General features: G+C 44.5%; 2 protein-coding genes across 9 annotated transcripts in view; one reads left to right on the top strand and one right to left on the bottom strand.

Moving 5' to 3' along the window:
* ZFHX3 (zinc finger homeobox 3) overlaps nt 1–6,004 on the bottom strand; it is a 685,441-nt gene extending 679,437 nt beyond the window's left edge. For 5 of the 8 annotated variants that reach the window (XM_054198572.1, XM_054198571.1, XM_054198569.1 and 2 more), the window contains exon 1: nt 5,823–5,907. The gene's annotated coding sequence lies outside the window, so the exon portion shown is untranslated. Of the gene's footprint in view, nt 1–5,822 lie in introns of all 8 variants that reach the window. The other 3 variants (XM_054198577.1, XM_054198573.1, XM_054198575.1) reach the window with 3 other exon arrangements.
* Nucleotides 5,974–12,628, top strand: PSMD7 (proteasome 26S subunit, non-ATPase 7). The gene is made up of 7 exons (XM_054198590.1): nt 5,974–6,160; nt 7,048–7,139; nt 8,466–8,558; nt 9,434–9,531; nt 9,844–9,924; nt 11,380–11,471; nt 12,144–12,628. The coding sequence occupies exons 1-7, from the start codon at nt 6,087–6,089 to the stop codon at nt 12,580–12,582; spliced, it is 969 nt and encodes a 322-aa protein (XP_054054565.1). The 5' UTR covers nt 5,974–6,086; the 3' UTR covers nt 12,583–12,628.
* Nucleotides 12,629–14,638: the final 2,010 nt, after the last annotated feature.

The following is a 14,638-nucleotide window of genomic DNA, read 5'->3' as shown; positions in this document are numbered from 1 at the left end:
CAGAATTCTTTCAGTTTTGCAGAGAGGTATATGATCACTTAAAAAAAAAAAAAACCAAACAAAACCAAAAAACCACCTCTAGTTTAAAAAGTGCTATTAAAAAAAAATCATACAAGAATTAGCACTGGAGAAAAAGTTAGCAAATAAACCAAAGCTGAAAGTAAGTTTCTTTCTTTCAGACAGTCTATTTTTCCAGATGCATCATCAGCATCTGCATGTTAGCAATTTTTCATTATTTATAAATGTATTACAGGAACACAGCCAAACTACAAGCCAAGAAGTCCAACACACACATTTTTAAAAATAGGGAATGCGTCTTGGTTATAGAACAAAAGAACTCATTTTATCACTTGGCTTTACCGCTTGAGAAAATGGCTCCTGGTGTGCTGAACTCCATGATAAATGTGCCCCCTCTAGATCTTTATTGCCCTTGTAAATCAAAGGACTGACAGCAGTTAATAAGAAAGCTTTTGAGTGGTTTTGAAGTTTTGCTTTGTACAAATAAAATCTCATATTAAAGAATTTGCTAGTCCTCAAGGTGTGGAAAAATGAGTATGACTAGAACCTGTTGTGCTTTCTTTTTTTAACTGTTTCCACTATTTTCAAAAATCATTTTGTACCAAGGGTACCGGAATAAAATAAGTAAATATCTCTGTATTGAAATATAAAAATTAGAGTCAGTGACTTAGTTATTAAAACAAAAATTAAAATCTTTCTGCCATTTCTATACCCTGTGATGTCTGGACAGGGCAACAAAATCAGAAGCGTGCAATATAAAACATGACAGATTTTTCCATAATTTTACGTTAGATGTTGACAATACTTCTACAAACCATTTTTAGCTAAAGAAAGCGACGTTTCTACATCCGAAAATTATCCATTGAAGTTCCACTGTGATACTGTTATAGGGAGAATAGGATTATTTGAGTCACCAGCTAACCCACAGGTATGGACAAAAGTTTTTAAATCCATTGGCAGAAACTACAGCAATATTCACAGATAGCCAAATAATGGTAAATAGCATGAGTTCTACTTATACGTGTATCTTTAAGTCAAGCAACAGTACCCTATAGGGAAACAAAGAAATAAATTACTACAACACAAATATTTAAAGATCATATCATGGAGTGAACAGATCAATTTATAATTAAAAGTTTGCTTTAGAGATTACATTCTAGAACAGACATTTGGGGAAAAAAAAACGATTATTTGGAAGTCTTCAGAAGAAAACTGCAGTTTGGATAAGGACACTCTTTATGGCATCGTGCATTGAGTATACAGCATCAGCATTTCACTGAACTACAGTTTAACCAAAACAAATTAGAATTAATGTGGTGGCTTTCTGTTTTACTTCCATGCCTTGCGTTATCCTTGTTCAATTCCAGGCAGCATCATTCCTTCTAAAATAGTTTATGGCACACCCTGGCCAAGGAAATCTTAACAGGAAACTACAGTTATTTGGACAAAGCTAAACGTATTTGTAGGGAAATAACTATATTTCCTGTTCAAACTGGTAGCACAAAGGTATTATGTGACAAACTATCAACAGGTCTAAAGAAAGCCTGGCTTCTCTTGACTGGATTTTAAATAGATTTTAGAAGGCATCTCAATGAATATACATGTTAGTGGACATGGTCTCTTTAACTGTTCAGTTCCCCCTGCCCCAATCTAGGAAAAATTAAGTAGGGTTTTTCTTTAAAAACAAAGACAACCAGTATGAAAGAAGCACATTAATAAGCGTCATTTAGGATTAGGATCCAAAGTACCAGGCATTGGTATTTCCCAGCTGCATGGATCTTTTGTACCTAAAGTCCCAAGGATGTCACTCATCACTAGCAGACACTGGAAAGCTACAAAGAAGAAGTGAATCAGACTGAAGTGTTACTGCCTTCTGCATGATCTCCCCTCCTCCCTACACCCTGAGCCTGCCCTGCCCGCAGCCCACCATCTGCTTGCTTATGCGATCTTCCTTCATGCACTCTGCCCTTTAGGTAGGTAGAGGACCCTCTTAATCTGGGAGAGGTTCATTGACATGGATAATCAAACCTTTCTTCCCAAGGAGAGGCTACTGATAGGCAAACAGCAGCACCTTCTCGGACAAGATGGAGAAAGACACATCAAGAGCTATACACAAAGCAGGCTGTAAGTGTGGAGAGTGTAGCCTACCGCACAGCCATCCAAGGCTCAGTTCATGGCCTTGATTGAACTGAGGTTGTTATTGTGGCATGCTGGTATTTTCACTTAAAGCACTGTTATGTTTCTAACTCTCGTCATTGGAAAGAACACCTAGAAATACAAGCTGAATGTATTCAGTAAATGTATGCTTTCCCTAGTCTGTAGATGATCAGACTCTTGTGTGATTCTGCCGACAGAATTACCTCCATTTGTTTTTTTCCCTATTAAAAGTTTCCATCACTGCCTCCCCACCCCCAATATTGACAGATTGAAAGGAGAAGGCAAGAGATAAGGCCACTAAAAGTGTCCCTCAGCTGTGTTTTTGTGATTTTGTAGGGCAGCATTAGTTAAATTAGAAAACAGCTGGCAAGCAGAGACTCCACACAAAGCCATGCTTGATGGCCTTCCAGAGAACATGTCACGAATCTAATAAGGATCTAGGCCCAAACATGGCACAGGACATTTCACAGAAATTAAACATCTAGTTATGTCACAGTTTAAAAATAAATACTAATTCCTGCTGGAAGGTCCAACATTCCTGAAGTGTGATCCCCAGGGCAGAAAAAGAGGTCAGAACATGACAAAAGATGTAGAAAGTATGCAGAATCTGGGTCTGGGTACCAACAGTTTTCTTCCTGCTGCTTCACAGCAGCTGACAGTAGCAGATCTTGGTTTAGAAAAGCCTACAAAGACATCCTTTTGTGCCACCAGTAAGTATAACCTTGCACTTGAAGAAAGTCTACAACACCTAACAAATCAAAAGGAAGGGAACAATGGCAAAAAGTTAATTCAGAATGAAGTTACAGGTTCCACCATTCAAGACAGCATTCACTTTCTACAAATGAACCTTCTTGTAAAATGCAGTCATAACTGATACTACATGAACAGGATAGCTATCTCAAACATAGCAGATGTCCATTTCCGCAGGCAGCACAACATTTCTTTGCTGCTGACTTCCCCCTTGAGGTTATCAAGGTCATTATTAAAGGAAGACTAGAGCTCATTTTAACATTTATAGCCATGAATTTGATTTTTAAACTACTTTATGATGACTTATTCTTATTTTTCAATCCAGAAATTATTCTGAAATCACTGAAAACAGTTACATATAAGTTTGGGGATTTGTGGGGCTTTTAGATTTTGCGAGGTGTTTTTATTTGATTTGTTTTCAACAAAATAAAAGCGCAACAATTACTGATGGAATCACTTGTTCCATTTAAAGAACAAAACACAACTCCCTCCCTCCCCACTCAGGTCAGTTGCCAGGTGCTCACCTACTGCAGAACCCCTCTAAACTTTGAGTTTCAGCTCAGCAATCATGAGCCAAATCATATATATAAGTATTGATGTTTGCCACTCTACAGTTAAATTACATCAACCATCAATGCAATCAACTCATTAGCTGTTTTTTATTGAGCACCAACATTCATTACTTACTTTTCAATTCTTTGATTAAGCAACATATTGCCTGTATTCCCAGTCTACATCTACCAGATGATTAGCTCAATAATACTGATAATCTTCTCAAGTCAAAAGAGCTGGGAAGGGAAGTAACTGAAACCCCTATGAGCAGACTCAATTTACTCCTTTTGTGTATAACATCAATACACTAAACTAATAGCAATACAATCCAGCAAATGAAACTTCAAACGTGCTAAGTTAGAGAGTAATTTTAACAAAAAGTCACAGCAGGTCATTAAAATGCCCCTTAATTGTTTCTAGATCATACTCCGTTATCCTTCCACAACCTTCCTGGCATGCTGAGATTTTAAATCTCTTCTGACTGATGTAAGCAGCAAGACCAGAATTGAAGTGCGATTGTCACATACGGAGTCTGAATGCCAAAGGTCAAAACAGCTTACTGGTATGCTGGCCCACTGCACCAAATTTTATATCTTTTCTGTCCCTTGGTTATTGCCTGACATGATTTAACAACTGTAATTCCTTATTTAACGATGTCAAAGGTTTTTAGGAAATTGACTGTATTTCACCAACGATATATTTCTTCTTGATTACAGAGTGGTTAAAATGATTTTAAACCAAGACAGCAAAATAAAGCAGTAATAAAATCAATAAAAGGTGCTTAAAACATTCCTTCTATTAGGTAATGGCATTTAAAATATCCGTAGCTTGTAATGGCACTTAGGATATGCCCAAAAATCAATGAGCTAAATTACTTATTGAACTAGTTAATTTGAACATTGAGTTTTATATGTATATTGATAAAACAAGCTACAAGAATAGTGGGTCTATTTGAATTTCACGGTCAGATGTCTCCCTCTGCTGGAAAAAAAAACCCTCTAAAAACGCCACCAGATTTTTATTTTTTTTTTAAGCAGCTACACTAAAGGATGTAACGTCTAAAAAACTCCACAAGAGGTCTCTAATTCTCGTAGAGTTTGTCAATTAATGCTGCTTTTACCGAAACCAGCCAAGTATTAAAAGATGCTAAACAGCAACACAGAACTTTAGATTTCACCCAGAATACCGCCATTTGGTGAGACCTGAGAAATATGTGAAAAACACATAAGGTGGGAAAAGTGTAGAAAATAAGGTATATCATAATGTTTTAAAAACAGTGAGACCATCCTCAAGAATTTTGCTAATACTTCTCATGTTAATAATTCCTCCATATTCAGGAATAACAGCCTCGGGGGTTCTATTTTCTTGCTAGAAGTACAAAAACCAAGCTGTGTGTCTACCAGTCCTACTCTTGACATGCAAAAACCCTCTTACGGAGACTAGCCTGAGCACTCAACTTAGTTCAGAGCCTGTTTCTCCTTTACATTGAGGAAAGCCGTGCTTCAGAAAAGAAAAACGTTTACAAAATAAGAGAGACTTAAGTATGGCAGATTTGCCTGCAAAACAAAACAAATTAGCCAAACGCAGTCCCCTCAGAAGAAAGCAAACACTGATGGTAGTAAAGACTTCTGCTTATTTACATAGACTTATATGACTGCAGTAGTAGGAACCCTGAAGTTACTCAAAGCTCTGGAACGAGAGGCAAGGCGACGGCGCTCTTCAGCCCAGGCTGCAACAACTCCCGAAGTTGCAGAGACCAGACACAGAAGCTAAGGCAGAGCGCACTGCTCAGGGCAGGATACCACCCCGTATGTGCTATTAGCGCTCTATCAAGATGAGAGGACAGCACCCCTGCATTTTAAACCTGCAGTCTAGTGGCGATGATACGATTATGACATCATTCTGAGGCCCCTCTCTCATTTTTTGAAAGGTCATGGTGATTAGGAGACGTTCCTGACAACTGGAAAAAGGCAAATGCCACACTCATCTTCCACAAGAGCAGGGGAAGGAGCCGGGGAAGGCTGGTCAACCCCGGACACCTCCGCCCTTGGAAGGATTATGAGGCAAACGCTATGGCAGGCCATTTAGTCAGAAGGTGGACAAGGACCCTCTGGCTTTGGCCGAACTTGGCTCGGCGGGGCTGTCCGCTTCCCTCAGACCCTGCCTCCTCAGACCCCCGCTGACAAGAACCAGCCCCGCAGCCGCCCCCCCTCGGGGGGGGGGGGGGGTGTCCATGCCGATATCTCCCCTACAGGGAGAAAGGAGACCAGCGCCCCCGGAGACCCCCCAGGCGAAGGGCCTCTCACCGGCTGCCCGCCTCCCTGCTCCGCCGGCCCGCCCCTCACCTCCGGGCGGAGCGAACCGACTTCCCCAAGATGGTGCCGCGCCGCCGACAGCGGAACTCTACCTTCCCAAGATGGCGGCGGCGCATCCGTCTCCCGCGACCTCTCCAAGATGGTGTCTTGCTGACGATGACCTCTTAAAGATGGCGGCGGTGGCCCCGCCCCGAAGCGGGGTAGGCTGGGAGCCGGGCCGCGCGGCGAGGAGCGGGCCTGGTGCGGGCAGGCGGTCGGGCCGGGCTGGCGGCAGAGCGGAGGCGGGCGGTCGCCATGCCGGAGCTGGCGGTGGACCGTGTGGTGGTGCACCCGCTGGTGCTGCTCAGCGTCGTCGACCACTTCAACAGGTGGGGGCCGGGCGGGCGCGGCGGCGCCGCCGTCGCGGCGCTGAGTCACGGCCACGGGCCGGGCCGGGCCGGGCCGTGAGGGGAGCGGGGCCGTGAGGGGAGCGGCGCGCTGTGCCCCGGGGCGGGCAGATGGGGGTGGAAGGGACCCCGCGCCGTGAGGGGAGCGGCGGGGCCCGGCCCGGGCCCGTCGCTCGGTGCCGAGGGCCGCGATCCCCGGGTGGCGGAGGGAGCGCGGCCTGCGGGAGCCGCCGGAACCCCCGGCCCGCCGCCGCCGTTGTTTTCCTCGTCAGGAGGCGCGTGGGGAGCGATCGGGTGCTGTGAGGGGGCTCGGAAACAGCGTCCTGCACCTTAAAACACGAGCGGGGGAGAAGCGGGGCTGTCCCCTAAAGCTGCACTGAGCAGGGGGTCAGGTCGTATCCTTCTAAACACCTAGTGTAATTTGTGTCTAATTTAACTTAATTGCGCCAATTGACAAGCAGTTTTAATGGTTAAAAAAAAAAAAATCTGACAAGGCGAACAAGCCTGCCACTGTGAAAGCAAATCATGGATGACACCGAGCAGTTTTAAGAGCTTACTCACTTTTTTATAGCCCATTGTCCTGTGGGGAGGCTGCAGTGGTGCGTATTTTGGGTCACGTTCCCCTCGTTAGCTGCATCGGACCGTATTCTGCTTCGTTGGGTTACGAGGCTTGGTCCTGATGGCACCGAAACGCCTTTTTCTAGATGTAAATTAACAATCAGTAATAAAACGATCATAACACCTTTTCTTCTATTCCAGCACACATACTGTTTAACTTGCGGAAATTAGCCAAAACAGCTTGTCCACTGATATCTTCTTTCCTGAATCAGGCTTTTTTGTCCTCGGAACTGACAGTCTTTTCCATTTAGAATAGGAAAAGTTGGGAATCAGAAGCGAGTCGTCGGTGTGCTGCTGGGCTCGTGGCAGAAAAAAATACTAGATGTGTCCAACAGTTTTGCAGGTGAGTTTGGGTGTCCTGCCCTTGTTCAAACCTACTGAATTATTTAATAGATTAATTGCGTTTGTGGGGGTTTTTTTAAGCCACCTGGCCAGACCACAGATTCTTCTCTCCACAAAACAGCCTATATCAAACAAAAAATGCTAACTGCTGTCAAAAATAGACCTATTCCAGACAGTCTTGCGCTACACCTTCCCTGTTAAATTGTGCAATCTGGAATGTTTCGGGAGCGGTGAATATTTTGCTGCATTGGACTCGCTGACCTCTGCTGAGGGATCAGCGTCTCTACATGTCATGCCAAAATCGCAGCGCTCGGCACTGATGTAGCTGTTACGTGTTGTGTAAAGATTTAATGCATGTTTTAGCTTTACATCTTTTCCTCAGATTCTGTCCGGTTAAATACTAGTTCTTTCCGTAAGTAAAGTTCTTAGTACTCTTGGAATAGTTTTCTCTTAAATACTTACATGTGATGGTAAAAGTACTCCTTGAGTGAATGGCTTTTGCTGACCCGTTTGTGTGGATCATTTCATTCCCAGTGGGGCTACTCTGTGACAAAGCAAAACTACCTCAGTTTATATATGGAATTTCACAGTTTATATGGAGTTCTTCTCCCAAGTGTGGACTATTTTATTTTTTTTTCTAACTTTTGGAGGAACTTTTTCTCATCTGAGTTGAAAAGAGATTTTTTTTGTCATTTTGGTAGCTTTGAAGCTATTAAAGCTATAGCTATAAAAGCTATGAAGCTTTTACTATACCGATAAATTAAAAGGCTGAGACCAGTCTTTGTTCTCAGAACTGAGCCTGTGTCCCTGTGTACCTGCTAACTGATAAACTAGTCATGTGCTCGACGGTAAATCATCCCTACTTAAAGTGCCTCGTTATGTTCTAGCAGTCTATAAAGTGCTGATGACGTGTTCTACACGGAAAACTAATTTTTCCCTAAATGGACTGCTGTTGATCACCAAGCTGTGAAGTCTGCTGGGATCCTCAGTTTATCATATCGAATGTCTGCGCGCACTGTTGAGTCACTTCTGTATGCGGGAGGATTCCTCTCCGATGCTTGATGTTGTCCACCGAGGGTAACCCTCAGAATGCTTTGCACTTCATTCCTCTCTTCTAAACTGTTAGTAATTATGCGACGGCCTCGGCCTGGGAGAACTGGCCGGCACTGTAGGTCACCTTGTGCAGCGTAGTGTTGCAGAACAGCTAAAACCGATTAAAGTCCGCTCTCCTTTAGCAGCCAAAGATACCCTAAAACATGCTGTTTCTATAAACATTTTCATTCTGGAAGCTGGATTCTTAAATATTGATCTTTTGTTTTATTCCCAGTACCTTTTGATGAGGACGACAAGGATGATACTGTGTGGTTTCTAGACCATGACTATCTGGAGAACATGTATGGAATGTTTAAGAAGGTCAACGGTAAGTTGAGGCGGTCGTGCAGTCAGGGATATGCTCCTGGAAACTTCCAAGACTCTGCACAGGGAAGTGAATTCATTGTGAGGTAGAGAGGTAATTGCTCACATAAGGAGCCACTCCATGCTAATTCCTTGCACAGCTTCACTTTCACTGATGGTTTTCCATGGGTTAATGTGTGCAAGTAGTTTCTGTTCTTAACACATTAATTCATACCTCGCTAGTTTTCCCAAGTGTCTTAACAGCTTTGTATCTTCAGAATAATTCAGGTTTCAAAAACGCCATCATTTCTGACGAACTTCAAAGCTTTCTCCTCTGTAACCCATTCTACGCACATGTGCCCTGAGATTAGTTTTTTATGAATGTAAACATTACAAACTCACATTTTATAAGTAATGATTCTAATTGCTCTTCACCACCTTTTTTAGAAAGTGTCTTTACTGCAGTTTGAGACTTCAGAGCTGAATGCTCAGTCATAACTTCAGTTCCTAGGAATTTTCTTATCCCTGGGACCAGCTGTCATTCTCACGATACAGTTTATGTTTCTAGAATTTTTGCATTTCTGGATGTCAGAGTTTCAAGCTGACACATCCTGATATCTGCAAAATTAGTAAATCATATGAAATGTCCAGATTAGTTAAGAACCTAGGAGTAAAGTTATATATGTGATTAGTAAGCTACAATAAGTAAGTACAATTAGTAAACTGTCACTAGCCATGTCATCGCCTTGCCTACTGTAATTCGTTTCCCCCTCCTTTACGCTCGTCTTCTGCATGGGTGAGATTTTCACCCTTGATTTGCTAATTCAATCTCTGCCTAAATCTTTCTGCTGTTGTCTTACCACGCGACTCTGATGTAGAATCCTTTCTGGTTTTATTCAGCTAGAGAAAGAATAGTTGGTTGGTACCACACGGGCCCGAAACTGCACAAAAACGACATCGCCATCAATGAGCTGATGAAAAGATACTGTCCTAACTCTGTAAGTCTGGCAATTTTTTTGTTTTGGTTATTTTTCCCCTCTCTCTTCCTAAATGGGTGAGCTGGGAATCCTTGGCCCCCGCATTTGTTACTGGTGATAATAGCATGTGAAAGACCTGGTAGCCGTAAAGTGATTGAGGACCTCAGATCAGAGTCTTTTGAAACAGCTGTAGATGTCTTTTCTCAGTGCCTGAAGTTAACACCTCTGAGCAGCCAGCACACCATCGCTGTGCAGCAAAGAGCTGACTTAGGTACTTTTTTTCTAGTCTTTGAATGAAACCTGGTTTTCCGAAATGTTTGCTTGTTCCGTAAGGTGTTGGTGATTATTGACGTGAAGCCAAAGGACCTGGGGCTGCCCACAGAAGCTTATATTTCGGTTGAAGAAGTTCATGATGTGAGTATTTAATAGTCTCTCTGCCTTTTCCTGTGAAACGGGTTTCCATTAAAAGATGGCTGTGAGGATTTTCTGAAGGGTGCACATCGCGTGGCACATAGCTGCGTTTTATCTATGGGACGTTGCATTCACTAGTGAGGGCCTGTGACTTGCAGCCAAAATCTGCTGAAACCAGAATTTAAATCCCAGTCATAACGTAAGCCCTTGTAACTAAAGCTTTCATCCACCGATGTTCTTGGAAGAAAAGCTGTGCATTTCTGTTTGACCTAAGGAATTCCACAGCTCCGGTTGTCTGATTTAAATGCTTCTTACCTGTTTCTGTCATGTCTGTGGCCATGAAGAAAGTCACAGATTGTCGCTTTGACACGTCAGCCTGTTTGCAGAGGTGGTGTGTGTAATTGCTTGCTTATTCATTTGTGCCAGTGCTGAGTAGGTAGGTCAGGCGTGAGCAACACTCACTAATGACTCGCAGCACCATGCAGACAAATAACATACAGTAGTAAGTCAGCTTTAGCTTTTCATTTGCAATTCTTTGATTTAAATTACATTCTGGATGTATGTAAAAAAAATTTGATCCTGTGCCTGTCTGAGGCCCTCAGTATGGCGAATAAGCTGCTGCAAGTATCCCAGGTCTTGTATCTGCAGGATTTGTTCTTGGTTTTGTGAATTCATGACAGTCCCAGTCGTGCTTTCTATTTACAGCTGTGTGCTGGTCCAGGTAATGGTTTTGAAAACACATGGGTAAAACTCATTCTCAGAAATTCAGCCTGTGAATCTTTCAGATCTCTTCCTTAATCACTGGTGTCTAAACTGTAATTTTAATGTGATTGGGTTTTTTTTTTCTGGACCTGCATATATACTTGTAACTGGCTGAGAGCAAATATCGGGATGGCAAAAGGTATCCCTAAGTGTAGTAAGGTTGTATCAGGAAAGAAATAATTATGATACTTAGTGAGACTCTCTGTTCTACCCACCAGTACGTAGGCCAGCAAAATACATTAATTGAAAATTACACAGACCACAAGAAAGAATAAATTGTTAGCAACTCTGGCCTTGTGATAGTTGGTAATGCTAATTAAATCAAGGAAAATCCAACTAGAGCCTTTCCTTTCTGATTTCTTGTGGACTGTTTATAACTACTTTGCTCAGGTCACGAATACAGTTTCTCATACTCTATCTAAAATTCTATGCTTTTAAAAGGCATTGTGATTCACTTACAAACTTCTGCCCTTAGCTGCGTACTTGAGTCCCCTGATGCTCTGTTTTGCCATAATTTGCCCCGTGGCCTCTTCCTGACCCTGTAAACAGGCACCAGTTAGTCTTACGCTGTGACGTGTGGGTTGTCCCGCTGTTGGTGTGTGAGACAGCTGTACGGGGCAGTTGGCTGCACTTCTGCACCTGCAGTCAGCTGTGTGCTCGGTCTGACCGTGTCTCCTCTGTCCTCGCCCCTCGAAGGATGGCACTCCGACCTCCAAGACGTTTGAGCACGTGACCAGTGAGATCGGAGCAGAGGAGGCGGAGGAAGTTGGTGTTGAACACTTGCTACGGTAAGCGCCTTTGACATGAAAGCCTTCTTGTACGACTTAACGTAGCAGTGAACGTGATCCATCTGGCATCTCCCAGTGCCAGCTTCCCGGGGGAAATGCACATCTTGTTAAATACACTACTTAAATTCTAAAAACGTATTCATTTAGCAGCCTCACTTGGCATATTCACTCATTGCTCGTGAAAAGTGGGACTGCCCACCGATGAGATGATGAAAACTACACATTCGTTCTATCAAAGCTGCAGATTATTGCATTGTTTGGAACTGTCCCCAGCCGCTGTGGACCTCACAGAGCAGGACTGCATGGGAGTGGTGTTGAGGGTCTGTAACTCCAGTCAAAAAGAGAGCGGTCACCCTGTACAAACCACACTGCCTTTTCACCAGTCAGAAATCCTGTTTATTCTGTCTGTCCCTCTGTTGTTACAAGTATTGTTCCAGAGAGAACATACAGGCATCACAGGGTACAACAATGATCTATTTTAGATGTACTTTGTTACATACATCAGTTTGTTTGCATTCTTTGACTTGGAGCATTCATTTCAGTTGTACTTCAGCTGTGCTTCAGACTGCTTTTCTGTTTAAGCTGGAAAGGTCCCTGCAGTGAGCGTGCCCACCTACTAAGGAGAATGCAAAGTAACGTTCTAATGCTGATCCTTTGTTGTGCGTGTTTCAGAGATATCAAGGATACAACGGTGGGCACTCTGTCCCAGCGGATCACAAATCAGGTCCATGGCTTGAAGGGACTGAACTCCAAGCTTCTGGACATCAGGAGCTACCTAGAGAAAGTAGCCATGGGCAAGCTCCCCATCAATCACCAGATCATCTACCATCTGCAGGATGTCTTCAACCTGCTACCAGACGTCAACCTGCAAGAGTTTGTCAAGGCCTTTTATCTGAAGACCAATGACCAGATGGTGGTAGTTTATCTGGCTTCTCTTATCCGTTCCGTGGTTGCCCTGCACAACCTCATTAACAACAAGATTGCCAACAGGGATGCAGAGAAGAAAGAAGGACAGGAAAAAGAAGAAAGTAAAAAGGAGAGAAAAGACGAGAAGGAGAAAGACAAGGAGAAGAGTGATGTCAAGAAAGAGGAGAAAAAGGAGAAAAAGTAAAATGTGTAGTTTTTTTATTTGTAAATTAAAAATCTTGTAAACTAAATCACTTTGCTGGGTTCTTTTCTCTTGTTGAAGTGGTCAGTGCTCTGCATTCCTCTACTTCGGTATCTGCTTTTTGTGTTCATTAGAAGGTGGCTGGATAGATCTTCTCAAAATGGCAGCTGTCACAACAGGCAGTTACTGTAGGGTCTCAGCAATAGGCAGGGAAGAGGTAAAAGCCAGGGGGAACTTTAAATTTTTTTTTTTTATTTTGTTTTTTTTAGTGCAGCACTCTTCCAGTGCTCCTTCGGGGCCGTTCAGGCCAACAGCTGAGGATTTCTACCACGCACTGTGTTAGCCTTCCCGCTAGGTACTTCTCTTACCCGACACTGAGATTTTACAGTGCGAGAGCTGGTTTATTAACATCGGTTCATTTTTGAGCCGAGGAGGTGCTGAGTTCTGGAAGCACCACGGAGTGAAGTGGAAGGAGGTTGTTGCTACTGCTGGCTGCTTTCTTCCAGCTGTACCTTGTGCTGAGCGGGGTTTGGTGTGGTTTCCTTTTCTGCTGTCTTGGCTAGCTGGCCAGTGACAGGATCAGGGTTCACTGGTTTGTTACCTGACACTATAAAAAACAAACAACCAAACAAAAAACCCCGCACTTCTGGCTCATGTGAGGCTCTGCAGGGGTGGAAACAGAGGGGAGCGAAGATGGGATCCTGCTCCGATCCTGGGGGAAGGCGGTGCATGGTGCTACCACGCTATGAACATCTTCCCTTCCTCCCATAAGGCATCAGGTCATTGCCGTCTCAGGCTCACACTGTGTGTATGCATTTGCAGTCTTTGAGGGTAATTAATTACAATTAGCCAATTTTCATGCAACACAGACATCTGTATGTTTAATCTGGTTCCTATTTGCACAGTCCCTGGGTACCTGGTCGCCTGTCGGTGTTGCGGAGGTGGCACATGGCTGCTGTTGTGCTGTTGCAGCTTCCACAGCTCTGCTGGTGACAGAACCGGCTTTGCTGCCTGCTGGGGGGGGGGGCATGGAGCACCCTGCCAGCCCACGTCTTGCTCCTCAGGCTTCATGGCTAAAACATTTGTGGTGGCACCGAAGCAGGCTGGCCTCTTGTGCTGGCACGACACCGGGGACGCACTGGGGAGCCTCCCTTGTGCAGCATCTTGGGGGCAGCCACACCTACACCCTGCCGTCCTGTGCCACATCGCTGTCCCACACCAGGACAACAGGGACAGGGAGTGCAGGTCGCTGCTCCCTGCCCTCCTGGGCCAAAGGAGCAGGATGGATGTGTGCTGCCACACCTCCTAGGAGATGGCACAGAGGGTGACGTGCCTCTCCCAGGCACCAGATGCCACCGATTCCCCTGCCACCTCCCAGGCCAGGCCCAGAGCTCCAGGTGGGCACGGCCGCTGTGTCGGCGCACTCGTGCCAGGAGACTGCAAAGTGGCAGCAGCCCGCCACAGCAACTGAAGCATTTATTCTGGGACTGGGCCGGCACCGGCTGTGCCACAGCTGGCACAAGTACAGACTATTAAAAAAAAATCAAAAACAACAAAACCACAACAAACCACCCCAAACCCACACAAAGAATCAACCACCCAAAGCAGCTGCTGAAAAGCAAAGTCATGGCAAAATTACTGGATGCAGGCTGCTCCTCGGTGATATGAATAGTGGGTTTGTTTAGTTCTGCTTGTGTTGGATTTTTTTTTTTTTTTTACTAAACACCGCCAGCCTGTGGCCACGGGCCTCATTCACCTGATTTGGTTCCACCAATGCTGCTCTGGGTTCCACACGGTGGCACAGGGAGGCAGATCCACCCCTGGCAAAGCGTCCGGGAGACATTTTTAGCGGCGTGTGATTATAGGTTGGGTGAAGGCAGGCAGGAGTGCTGCGCCCAGCCTGACGCTCCTGGGCACTGTGCGCATGGAAAAAAATACATGTTATTTATGACGCCGCTGACAAGTTCTGGGCACCCATGGCGGCCCTTCAGCCGAGTCCCCGCACTGCAGGGTGGGACTGTCCCCCCACGCAACACACCGACCAGGGACACAGACCTCG

Source organism: Rissa tridactyla, chromosome 4 (genome assembly GCF_028500815.1).
Source record: "Rissa tridactyla isolate bRisTri1 chromosome 4, bRisTri1.patW.cur.20221130, whole genome shotgun sequence".
NCBI classification, from domain to species: Eukaryota; Metazoa; Chordata; class Aves; order Charadriiformes; family Laridae; genus Rissa; species Rissa tridactyla.
Note: the sequence above shows the minus strand (reverse complement) of the source record. Positions and strands in the feature narration are given on the sequence as shown.